Source organism: Pezoporus flaviventris, unplaced genomic scaffold (genome assembly GCF_033815535.1).
Source record: "Pezoporus flaviventris isolate CSIRO_AGI_PZ_B2104156 unplaced genomic scaffold, CSIRO_AGI_Pfla_v1 ptg000015l, whole genome shotgun sequence".
NCBI classification, from domain to species: Eukaryota; Metazoa; Chordata; class Aves; order Psittaciformes; family Psittacidae; genus Pezoporus; species Pezoporus flaviventris.
Genome location: NW_026892563.1, coordinates 11,661,700 through 11,675,181, shown reverse-complemented (window position 1 = coordinate 11,675,181; position 13,482 = coordinate 11,661,700). Strand labels below are relative to the sequence as shown.

The following is a 13,482-nucleotide window of genomic DNA, read 5'->3' as shown; positions in this document are numbered from 1 at the left end:
CTTCCTTTTGTAGAATGTTAATACTTACACGGCCTCTACAAGAAAAAGATCACATCTGAAAGTACAAGAAAGGGTATTAAACAGCTAGGTAAAGATCTAGAGAACAGACCTTAGATGGAACAAGAAAAAAAGAGAAAATTGGGATAAGGAGCAATACTTCCTTCCTTTTCTTTTTTTTCTTTTCCCTACAAATTTTCATAATTTTTTAAAGCAAAAGATTAGTTTGATCAAAGCAGACTTCACCAGTGCAAAATAGAATTGAATGTCTAAAATAATCTGGAATTGCAGTTCCAGATACAGAACCTAATTGCAGTTACGATCTTTGTAACTACAGGGATGAAATGAGACCCAAATGTCATATACAGTAAAATATCCTAGATATTAAACATATTAGGTATGGCTGACCACCATCAAAAGGAATATGTGTACTAGCTAACTACTTAGGACTAGCACCCTCAGAAACAAATCCAGTTCAAGTTCTGAAGTATATTGGTTGATTTCTCACCTTCAGAAAATAATTAAAAGGAAATGAAAAAAAAAAAAAAAAGCACAGAGACAAATAAATCAGGGCTACTGCCCTCTCTTCTTCCTCTTTCACTCCTTTTCCTTCTCTCCTCCTACCAGAACCATCCTGAACTTCAGAAATATAAATGTAGCATTCTGATAACCATATAAAAAGCCCTAAAGATGACGGCTCAATCCCTGACACTGTGACATCCCTTGCACCTCTGGCATTTCTTCTCCCAGCCATCCCAGAAAATAGTCAACATCATGGGGGAATTTGGTTGCTGGGTATCACTACTGAAGTTATTAATCTGACAGTCACAAAGTAACATAGGTATCAGGTAAATCAAATGAAAATTTCATACTTCAGATACTGAGAACTGTGATAAACTAGTTTCAGTTAGATATTGTTCTTTCTCTATGTTTTGGGTTTTGTTGTTTGTTTGTTTCAATTTTCCCTTTAACCCAGACTTCCCCGTATGCTGGAATCATGGGCTTTATTTTGCTAGTTCTTCAGGTTTTGGGGCTTTCATCCTAAAAGCTGGACTTCATCTGTCAATTGGCACACAGCTTGGAGAAAGATGGGTGTGCAGGGGACCAGCCTAAAGGCTCCAGGTTAATTCGATGACACTGCTGACTCTGGATGAGCCAGTCCTCTTCCCTCCTGATGAGCCTCTCGGGAGTCTCGGCAGACCGCTCAGTGCCGCTATCTCTCTGGAGGAGCACTGACACATGCCACCGGCGCACAGCACAAACCGCGGCTGGCACAAGGTGTTGCGCATTTTGAGGGGCTCTCGAGGAAACCGCTAACTGGTCTTTCCAGAGTCCATACAGCCTCTGCAGCCACAGGTCCCTCCTGGTAGTTCCAGGGAGGCTGCAGAAGTACAATCCAATATTTCCATGGCTTTTGGGAAGCCGAGGGCAGCGAGCCCGCGGCTGCTCTGCCTCGAGGCCTGCGCTCCTCAGCCGGGGGCTGTGCTCCTCAAACAAGGGCACGCTCCCTCCCCAAACAGTCCGGGAGGTAGGAGGGAAAATAGCACCACAGGCGGCTCTCGCTGTGGGTGAGTGGAGCTAATGCGAGGAGCGCTCAGCCATCACCTAGAGAGTCGGCGGCCCCTCACTCAGCAGGAGCCCTCGTCAACCCCCCCCCGACGCACAGTCCCCGGTGCGTGTCACCGCCAGCCCTCGGCCCTCGCACGGGCGGCGTGAGGCGGCGCCCACCACCGGGGCGGGGCGGTGTCCGCCGGGGGACGCCAGAGCCGGGCTAGAGCTGCGGGAGGGAGGGAGCGAGCGAGCGGCCGGTACCCAGAGCAGTGACATGGCTCAGAAGTACGACGTGGTCGTGATCGGGGGGGGCATCTCAGGTGGGTCCGGCGGCACAGGGCGGCGGACGCTGTCAGCCCCTGGGGTACCGAGCCCGGGTGGGGTGGCGGCAGCAGCCGGGGCGCAGCCTGCTTGGGCACCGTCGCCCTGCGCCCCTCGCAGCCGTCGGCCCGCCCGGCCATCCAGACGGGGTAAGCGGCGGTACCGGTGTGGTGGGGGAGAAGCTGCGCTGTCTCTCGCCTCATCCACCTCCTCGGCCCTAAGCGGGAGGTGCGACCGCGTCCCGAGTGCCTCGTAAAGCTGGTGGAGTGGAGTCCCCGTAACTGGGGTTGAATGCCACATGGGGCAGGCAGTATTTTATTGGTTTTGATTTTCTTACACTTCATCTGATATCAATTAATATTAATTTTATTAATTTTTATTTAATCAAGTCTTAATGTTGTTAATTTTATCCCTTATTCTTAATTTGTTATTTCTTAGTAAAGTAAATTTTTTTTTAATTAATTTCCATTTATCGATTTTTAGTTTATTAATTTTAATATAATTTATTTTAATCTTATTATTTCTTGGGGTTTTTATTATTTTATTCTCTTTGTTTCATTATAGTACTATTTCTTAACAGATTTTTTTAATCTTTTTTTATAATTTGTATATTTTTGCTATATTATGATCACATTATTATTTTATTATTTTACAATTATTTAGATATTTTATTAGTTTATTAATATGTCTATTTTAAATGTATTATCATTTATTTACTTTATTTTTTCTGGTTTTTATATATAGAATACATGGACAGCAGGCCTGGAAAGCATCTTGCACTGAGTAGCAATCTGCTGTTCTTAACCTAATCCTGGCTAGAGCACCTCTGTGTCTGCCCAGAGTCAATCTGTCTCATGTTTTGTTCTGAGATACAAGTGCCCAATAAACTGTCTATGTGCAACAGTTTGGGTTTTTTTTTTTTTGTGCCTTTGACATGTCAAGCAGTTGTGTTTTGTTTTGTTTTTTTAGTGTTGGGAGGTATGTAGTGTGATAACTCCTGTGCTGTGTGTTAATCTCAGTGCATCTGAAAGGTCTTTTCCAACATAAATGATTCTATGATCCTGTACTGAGTATGCATGTGGCCACACATCCAAGTAGTATCTCTTGCCAAGCTACAAACAAATTACTCAAGATATGTGACAAAACATTATTTCATTAATCTTTTTTCTTTTTACATGGCTTTTAATTTTCACTACTTATTTCTATATAATTCTAGATGTCTGTTTAACCATTATATTAAAGCGTGCAGCGTACAGTTCAAATGAGATACAAAATGCAGTGAACAAAATCATTGGCATTACTTCCTAAGGATGATCCTCTGATAACAAACTGCTGAATAATTATTGAATTCAAGTATGTTTGTGTGATTAGCAGAAACTAACAATCGCTTTTCTATGAAGCAAGGTTGATTCTGTTATGGCGAATTTTAATTTGTGCTGTGTTTTGCAGCGAAAGTCAAGTATGAAAATTAACCAGTGGTAACTATCTAGCCATGCCTTCTTAGCAAAAACACTTCCAGTGGTATGTTTTTATGCAGAGTAGTGCTACCTTCCCTCTGTTGAATGAGTTGGAGTGAAGGAGTTAGTGTAACAGCTTTTAACATACCCTTATCTTTCATGGTTGCCATGGGAATATTTTCATGGCAGGTCTGCACAGCCCACATGTTTTTCTGAAGCAGCAGTGAGAGCAGAGAAGCAGCTCTATACCACATTACATCATGGGCTTCACTGTTTGCTACCTGCAGGCAGCAGCAAGTGGCAGGGGGAGTGTGAGGAACCAGTTTTCTATTTACTTCCTTTTACACTAAATCCTCACCAAATCACTAGTTTCATGCTGTTGCAACTTTTCTCCTACCTGGAGAAAGCCAGAAGAGGCCCCAGAGACTGGAAAATTTTACGCACATAAAAATTACTGTTGACTAAGCAGCTCTCTTCAGTCACTTTCACTACTCTGTACTGCTCCTGATTCACCTCTGCCTTCTGCCCACATGCTTCCCTGTGAATCATTGACCTTGCAGCCAGGTGCTGAAGCTATAGTTATGTATCTCCTTGCTCAGACTGAAAACTCCTCCTGATGTGCCAAACTGCTGCAGAGATCTCGTCTCCTGTCCACTGGAGAATGAAGTACATGATTTTTAAAATGGGTCGCTCCTCAGAGACCAGGTTGTTATTCCCCCAGATTTGATGATTATTCCTTCAGAAAGTCACTGGTTTTGAGCCTTTTGAGGTGCATCCAACCAAGACTCTACGATTACTGCCTTTAGGTGAGGAAGGCATCAGTCGGTGCACAGCTGTAAAACAGCAGAAAGTGCTCATAGCATTCAGGTGTGCTTGAGTTATCCACTACAGCCATAAGCAAAGCAGATAATTGCAGAAGAAATAAAAGAGTTTCTGTGCTGATGCGAGCAAACGTGTTGCACTCTCTCTGCTATTTCTTATTTATTTATTTAGGTTAATGCAAGCTGTCCCTTTGCTGACCCTCTTGGGCAGCAGTTCTGCCCATCTTTTTACCCAGATTTAATTAGTATGGCCTAAAATTTTAGGAGTAAGAAAACCTGATAATGGAATAGCAGTGCAGAGACCTTCACAACCCTGAGAATCACTGTTCTCTGAAGGGGCTGATGTATCTGAAGATACCACTTCCTTTGCTGAATCATTTCCAATGTCCTTTAATGCAGGTTTGTTGAAAAGCAAAGAATAAAACTAAAGAAGTGGCTAATTTAAGTGTTCTGTAATGAAAATCTTCTCTAATTAGTCTTTATTAATTTCTTTCAAGTAAAAAAAATGGTCTGTGGCTTCTCTGAAGATCTCAGATCATCTCAACAGAGCTGATAACCTCTGAGGAATGGAGAATTTACTGAGGAGTAGATTCTGTTGTATGAGTAAAACATCTGCTGAAGTCCTTGATTTTTTTTTGTGAATGATGTAGATTAAAGAGGAATACTTTAAAAGAAAAAATTCCTAACTTAAAAATGCATGTGTGAAAACACTGTGTAGCATGCCTAGTATTAAAGAGTGTTTAGATCACAAGCATAAAATGTCCTCATGGAGCTGGAACTTGCATTGTGACAGGTCCTTCTGTTTGCTCAGAGCTGACCCTTTTTCTTTGAAGGGCTCCTCAATGAAGAGGGTGGAAACGACTGTGAAAAAACTATGAGGTTATGTCATCAAACTTGCTTATCTTCTCAATTGAGACACCGGTAACAGAAATTTTCTTAAAATCAAATTTTGGAATCTGTTCAGAGGTTTCATTTAAATACTTCCTCCACTTGTTTTCAAAAGTGCCTTCCGGTCCCTGCTTTTGCTATGGGGACCTGTTTCCTTTTTTTGTTGTTAAAGAAGTTACCAGATTTTATCCTAATGTTAACACCACTCCTACCTGAGAAAATGCTGCTCTTAAATTCCTGGTGCACAGATTTTACAGTCAAAGTGAGGTTAACTGATTTTTTTTTTCCTTAATCTGAAAGGTGAAGCCTTTTCTTAATTATGGTGAACCAAAACCTACTTTAACATTTCAATAGAAATATTTTATCTATATCTAGTATTTAGATACCTGTTCATCTTGAAATACCCCTATACTCTCTACTCTTCTTCTTAAGCCTTGCTTTCTATTTATATGCTAATCTAATACTTTGTGTAATTACAGCAGCTCTCACTGCATCTGTGAGCCAGTTTCAAATTACTTTAAAAGAAAACAAAACAAAACAAAAACCCAAAACAGATCAGCTGCTCTGGGGGCTATTATCTGAAGATTTTCTATTTGTTTTAAAATAGACTGAAACTGAGGGCAAAATTGTTTTTCAAAACAAAACTAGGGGATATTGTAAGAAAAGTATACATGAGACATATAACCTCCCTAGTTACTTGTTTCTCTTTGCTTTCTAATAGTAATTTGCTGTGTCATAATACTCCTAATTTGAAAAGATAGTTTGCTAAACAAGCCACTGTTTTTGGAATCCTATATTAGACACCCACTTGGAGAAGAAAAAACCCCAGACCAAAACAAAATGTGACATGAATGTAATAGCTGTACGTAATGAAGTGGAATGGATCCATCTGTGGGAGTACTATGACCCTCACCATCAATTTCAGCCTCTCTGGGATGCATGCTGGCAAAGGGAATCCATGTCCCCATCAGTTGACGTGATGAAGCTCTTAATTCACGTTCTTGGTCATCTGTATCTGCCATCAGAGGGTACTTCCTTTTGTATTCAATTACTCTCATGGCTACTGCAAAGCAGTCTGAGGCAGTTTGGCAAAGCCAGCTGTTTGACTTCTAGATATTTCCTAAAACCACTTGGCAATTCACAGTGAACAGGACAGAAGGCAACTGCATAATGCTGTGAAATATTTTAGTAGCCTAGTCAGCAGGGACAGTACTTGCAGTTCACTGATTGTGATTCACTCCTAATTGGTCTGAAAGTTGATTTGATAAGAAGCTTTTGAGTCTACCTGCAGGAGCCATCCCATCTCCCAAGGCTCAGAGAAATGCATCATTAAGGAAAGCTTTTACATTAGCTTATTTAACCATTATGAAAAGGTAGTATTAGAGAAAGTTCATTCAGTCTGTTCAACAAAATGTGAAAACCACCCTGGAAAGAGCAGAAAAGGTAAGTTAGGGTGCCAAAACTTTGGGCAAGGGATTCCTTAGTGTTACGGAAATAACTGATGGAGAATCCAAGTTTGTGTGTAGAAGCTGATGTCGGGGTTGCAAACTGCACAGACCACAGGGTTCTATCCTGTATTGCTGAATTGCATAATTAAAAAAAAAATTGTTTTTTACAAACAAGATTAAACACAGGAGAGGCTGAAAGTTCTTTGTAGGGAAGTTCAGTGCATTGTTTACTTGGGAAACCACCTGCAGTGGTGCTTTATTTTGTTGGATTTTTCAGTCTAAACTAGCACTTGATTAGAACCTAATCACACTGCATATGGTGGAAGGTAGTCATCTGCATTAATGTATTGGTTTGGATTACGTGTGTACCTTGAGTAAATCTCCTGATTGATGCTACTTCCTGTGGTGTGCACCAAAGAGCAGGATCAGAGCATATGCATTGGACAACTTTTTGAATAAGACTGGAAGTTAAGACATGCTCTAGGAGCTCACCTTTTGAGCCTGTAAGACTATGCAAGAGGTTGTCTGAAATAAAGCCCCTTTCATGGATGTAGTAGGGATAGTGAGTATTCAGGGTAGAACTGTTACACTTGTCAGTTCTGCTCTTCTGCACTATTTGCTAACACAGACACTGCAAATTTTCTGTCTTGCGATACTTTTAGTTTTGAGGGTGAAAAGTAGTTATGTAGAAAGAGTAAGCATTTCAATTCTGTGCTCTTCTCCCATGAAGATACAGTTCAAAATAATTTACTTGGTCATCCTGACCACAGATACACGCCTGTGTCCTCTACATCTTCTTGCCTACTTTTTTCTTTTTTTTTTATTTTGCTTGTAATATCAAGAGATTGCCAAAAATTTACATTGTGTGCACTTGCTAATTTTGTTTTGCTCATATTACTCCTTGGCAGCATCAAGTACAGGGATAACTTTAAACCATGACAGGCACAATGCAGCACGCTTCCATTGCTGTAGCAAGTGACCAGAAGTGTCAGTCTCCAGCAAATAGGAAAATGTCAGTCACCACAGTGACACAAGTCTGGGTCAAAAGCTGGTGCCCACAGTCCAGAGGCTGTGAGGAGCAGCCCACTGATCTGGCTTCATCCTGGGAGCATTCAAGCTATCCAACAGGATCTCAGGAGTACATAAGGACTTAAGGACAAGTGATGAATGGAGGTGGTCTTATCAAAAGGTGGAGGGCTGTGGCAAAAAGCTAAGCAGGCACGTTTGTACTGCCTAAGTAGCCCACACTGCTCAGGCTGCTTTACACAGCCCTGATAGTCCCAGAGGTAAACTTCCAGCGCTGCTTGTGGTATCATAAACTAATAGTGAGTTTGCTTTATGTTTACGAATCTCACACGGCAGCTAATGACAATAAATAAGGTCTTATGCATAATTTAGTCAATTGAGAAGGCTTTTCTTCTTCTGAAGTTACTGTTCTGTATGTAAACAATCTGGGCGGTGTTGGCACATTTCCCTCTGGCACAGCTTCATTCTTTGTAGCACAAGGGACAACTGTGGCTAAGTAATTCTGTTATTTGAAGATAAAAAGCCATATTCTCAATGCCGTTTCCCAGAAGAGAGTGGCTTGCCTTTGTGTTTTTTCTCAGTTCTACAGCAGCTACTTCACAGAGTGCTCTGATACAATGGTGAAGTTTACCATGGTTATAAAAATTTGCTGAGCAATGCCATAGTGGATTGCAGACCTTCTTTTGGTTTTCCTTTACAGAGAATGTGTTATGATGCTATTAGAGCTCTCAGTTATGTTTCTTAAATCAGTCATCAGCCATAGAATCGCAGAATAGTTTAGGTTAGATGGCACCTTTAAAGATCATATAGTCCAATTCCCTTCTAATGAGCAGGGACATCTTCAACTAGATCAGGTTGCTCAGAGCCCCATCTAGCCTGACCTTGAATGCTTCCAGGGATGGGGCATCTACCACTTCCCTGGGCAACCTGTGCTAGTATTTCACCATCCTCATTGAAAAGAATTTCTTCTTTATAGCAAGTCTAAATCTGTCCTCTTTTACTTTAAAACCATTACCCCTTGTCCAATCATAACATGCCCCACTAAACATTTGTCCTCAAGACCTGGCTGCTATAAGGTCTTCCCAGAGCCTTCTCCAGTCTAAACAACCCAAACTCTTTCAGCCTGTTCTTACAGGTGTTCCACCCCTCTGATAATATTTGTGGCCCTCCTTTGTACGCACTCCAACAGGTCCATGTCTTTCCAATGCTGAGGGCTCCAGAGCTTCAGCTGGGCTTCAATCCCTGAGGAAATTCCATTAACCTCCTTACAGTTTAAATAATTTAATTTTTATGCAACCATTTTTGAACTTAACATGATTTTCTTTCTGGGCTGATAGCTATTTCATCTCTGTAAACTGAAGTTGGATGTAAAGGTTCCTGCTGCCTTGTGAGATGGTTTAAAAAGATGTGATTTTTCATCTGGCTGGCTTTATTTTCTTATGGACTGATTTGTGTCCAAGGTTTATGATTTTGTAATGTTGCATGATCCCCGTTTAAAGTATTTTTGCTGATTTCAGTGGTCAATGAGAGTGTACAACACCATGTTGGTATTTGAAACATTAATTTCTAGTATCCTTTTTAATAACCCACCCATGCACTTGTATTTTGTGCAACCTTTTCTGTCCTGAAAGTTTTTTGTTTGAACAGCTTGATTACCAGTAATGTCAGTGTGGAGTCCCATAGAAACTCTGCTCACTCCACGAATTGTTACTATGACCAGAAGACAAAGTAGTTCAGTCTAGAAAATTTGAGACTTCATGAGCTATTTCTGATAACTGGTGTAAATGGCACAACACATCATAGATGTGCTAATTTTTAACACTGACTTAACACTGAAGAGTCTGGCTATGATTCCTTAGAGCTTCTGGCATCTTACAGTTACAAGGCTTAGGTTATGGTGATGACCGCTGTTCGACACGTCATGTTTCAGGAGGTTGAAGAATTCCATAAAGTTTTAATTCATTTGAAACCTTTTCGTATTACAAATACTACTTTGTACTATTCAACTTCTTCACATTTTTCAGTTGCTACCATATAACTCAGTTGGGTGTGAGGGAGAGGGGGTAGAGGAAAGGTGCCTTTGTAGCCTCCTGCCTCCCAGCCAACTCATCTTTATTTTGGCGGTATAATTCATACGTGAAGCGTTGAATGCAGTCTATTTGGTTGACTGCACATGGCAACAGCTGATCAAACAGCCGCTGCATACTGTGCATCATGGTTACCTGGAGAGCTTGCATATAAACCTGCAAGCTGTATAGCTCTTTGTTTGAACATATTAAATACTGGAGCAACACACCTCTTTTGTTCCAATATGAGTTATTTTTCATAAGGCTAGTTTAGCCAGAGTCTGAATCAGTGAGTTATGCTAAATAGTGAGCACAAATGAGGAAAGAGTGTAAATTGCTGTATTTTACACCTTAGATACTTCTCTTTTCCTCACCTTTTTTCTTTTCCCTATGCATTTTATCAGAATGGTATAAATCTAACAGTAGCATTTTTTCTTTCCTTACACTAACCTTTTTATGAGCTGTCTGGCTCAGGCTTTTCCTGCCTGCATTTAGAGATGGAGGGAAGATAGGCACTTGAAAATCTTTTCATTTAGTTGTTCCCTTTTGGGCTTCTCTGGATGACACCTGTGTTCTCAGCCTTTGGTACCTCAGCCATGGAATGGTTCATCGAGAGATGAAGTGGGCTTTCAGCAAAGAGCTGGCTGAAATGAAAGGTGATTATACAGGATGCTGGAAAGTAGTAGCATTCATCTTCATTTTTCAGTTGCTCAAATAGATAAAATGTTCACAAATCCTTGTAAGCTTTACACGCTAGTAGTGTCTAGCCTGTGTGTGCATGTGTGTGTACACTTACCTTGTTGTATATGTGTGCTATGATGAAGACAGGAAGAGAGTCACTGGGACATGGCCTAATGGGTATTTGGAAGTGACACTGAGATAGGCTCAATATAAATCCCTAATTATTAGGTGTAACTGTGTGAAAATAGTTAGCTGAAGATCAAGGAAAACATGAAATAAAATGGATACACGTGGAATGAGGGCATGGTGCCTCTGCTGATGGCTTTGCTAGCTGCCATGAGAAGTGACTTTCTCTGGATGGATGCCTGTGAGTCACCAGATACTGAGAAATCTGGAAAATTACGTGTTATTCTTCAATGTCAAGATATGAGAATGATAATCTATTTATTTTTTTAAGTTCATGACTGCTACTTGATCATGTATTTTGAGCATTTACTTTTCTCAGGGGTCTAAAAATAATAATAAAAAAAACTTTGCTTGAGAACAGGCAAAATTTAGCAAAGCAGATAAGCATTTCTCTTTTGAGGCAACTGTTGCATAATTTTGCAAGATTTTCCAGATGTAGCTTTTTTTCCCACACTGCTGTGTATGGAAGGCAAAACTCTTCTTCAGGTTGGTTTTTTATTTATTTTTGTATCTCTTCATAATAGCAGTTCCTAAAAGGATACTTTTAGTAAACTATCTGTATAGTGCCTCAACCAGTTCATTGTGCTAAGTTTTGTTTATTCCAATAGTATGGTATGCTTGTTGTAGTGCTACCTTGTCTTTCAGTTCTCTTTATCTCCTTTGTTTCTTCCTTCTGTCATATTTAAAGGCAGCCTAGGTTGTAAATGGCAGAAAGGGATGATCTAAAGCAAAGGAGGAGCGGAGATTGAAAGTGTGGGGATAATACTGGAGTAGAGATTATAACTATAATAGTGCAATTAACTTTAACCTGTTAATATATCATAGAGCCATAACAAAGGACATGCAGAATGTGTTGTTGGGGGTTTTGTGGGGTTGGTTTGTTTGTTTTGGTTTGGTATGGTTTGTCAGGTTTTCTTTTTAAACCTGACTGTAGCCTAGAGACAGACTTCTGACTTTTCTTGTCAAAGTGTGAGATGGGCACTGAATGGGTGTACTGCTCTACGTGTAAAACATGACAAGTCCTTAAAAAGAGCAGAATAAAGAGTTAATGATTGATACTAGAAATACTCATCCTTTGAAATGCTGGAGTGCCCAGTTTTATCAATCTAAAGTTTCACTGGATGCTTCAAGTGTAAAAATGCAATGGAAACTAATGGGAAGCCATGGGCAAGGGCAGAACTGCTGTGGATTCAGCACTTGATCCTGGGTGCCAAAACACTGAAGGTGCTGGGTTTCCATGTGAATGCATGAAGCTGTCTTTATGCTGTGCTTGGCAGGGCTTGAGCTTAAGGTACCACTACTTTGGTGGTCTCACTTATAACTGGCTGTGGTTTATATCGTTGAACCAGGTGTGAAGCCTGGGACAAATGTAGACTTTGTTTGTAATGTTGGTTTTAAGAATTCTGCGTAATAAATGCTGCTCCCTGCACTGTGGATGAATCATCTAGGGGCACTGCCGGAGAGAAGAGTTCACACACAGAAAGCTGGGACTAGAGTTTATGCTCGAGTAAAGTCACTTTAACTCATGGAGACACACACAGTGACCTCAGTGACAAGGTTATAGAATCAGCACCACCACTCAGACAAGAAAATGTATTGCCTTGCCTTGGCTAGACAATGAAATACTAACAGAAATAAATCATATGTGCTCATGTAGTACCATATCCTAGGCAGAAATGTTTTGTCCTTTGTAGAAATACTTTAAGTAAATGTACATTTAAGCAGATACGCAGATGGGTATGTCTTCTTTTGATCCTGGGAACTTCTGAAACTAATTTTATTATTTTATGATTTTTTAAGTTCTCTAATGTTGGAGGTGAGTGATAGTTTGTGTTCATTGCTACACGGCGATACAGCTTAAGAAGAGGGAGTCTCTTCCCCCATGGTCAAAATACATCAAGAAAGAGTTGCTTTGGTAACCTTTCCCTGTACTGTTCAGCGCATGAAAGTGAGACATTGAGAATAACCAAGAGTGACAATTTAGAGACCTAGCTTTACCACGTTTTTAGGTTCTGAACTATATTTTTGTCTTTCTTCCATGAGATTGAGTCAGATATCTGAAGTACCTTTGCAACGGTGGCCCAAATTATTGAAGTTAAAAGATTACCTTCACCCTGAAAGCATATGACTGTAGGTGAAGGGCTAAGTTAATAAAAAATATTGTTGGTTTTTCACTATCTTGTTCCTATAGTCCTTTGTGTTTAAAAAGTATCGTCACCTAGACAATTCTTGGAGTAGTCTTGATGCTGTGTGCCTTGTTTTGCAGAGGACTAAGAAAACAATGAACCAGGAATACTAACTATTGTACATGTTCACTATTTTTGATAGCAGTGTGCCAGCCTGATGTGAATGGAGTTTCAGGGAGTGTGCAATTAGCTATCTCTGTTGTAGTGCTCCCATTGTAACTCTGAGCATGTCCCTTCAATTTATAAATAAAAACATAAGTTTATAAATTTATTTTTCTCCAGAGCAAAATCCCTTAACCTTTCCATAATGTGAAGTTACGAAAAATGCCTGTACCACTTTAACTCACCCAGACCTGAGCAAATATTGATTTTGCTTTTTTGTTGTTGTTTTCTTTTTTATTTTGTTTACAATCCTCATCTATAATGCCTTACAGGCATTATTGTCTTAAGCCATTATTTCAATAAAAACGACTTAGCTGCCTAATGATGAGTGACAAAGGTAAAGGTGACCAGTGCCAGGTTCAGTCTCTCAGTGGCAGAGCAGTAATCAGATTATGTTCATTAGAGCAACACAAACAAAAGCAATGCTATTAAATTGCAGTTTCTAACACAGTAATGTAATAAAGAAACCATGGAAGACTTGAAGAAGAAAACCCACCCGTGCAAAATAGCAGCTTAGCTGCAACATAGTAACATGCCTTTTCTCGGGTTCTGTCCTCCATCCCTTCAGTATTGCAACAGTAAGCAAACAGTATTACGCTAATGGCATTGAACTAACTGGATGGTTTTGTGATATCTCTTAAAATGAGGTCAGAGAACACTGAGTATAAAGAAAAAGGGGTTTTATTTGAATT

At 40.2% G+C, this 13,482-nt stretch overlaps 1 protein-coding gene across 2 annotated transcripts in view; it reads left to right on the top strand.

Moving 5' to 3' along the window:
• The first annotated feature begins 1,622 nt into the window (after window positions 1–1,622).
• The window catches only part of LOC133269308 (amine oxidase [flavin-containing] B-like), a 53,694-nt gene continuing 41,834 nt past the window's right edge, over window positions 1,623–13,482 (top strand). Inside the window, exon 1 of one of the 2 annotated variants that reach the window (XM_061453423.1) lies at window positions 1,623–1,868. In XM_061453423.1, coding sequence (XP_061309407.1) covers window positions 1,823–1,868 — 46 coding nt within the window. In that variant the 5' untranslated portion in view covers window positions 1,623–1,822. The remainder of the gene's footprint in view (window positions 1,869–13,482) is intronic. The other variant, XM_061453422.1, reaches the window with a different exon arrangement.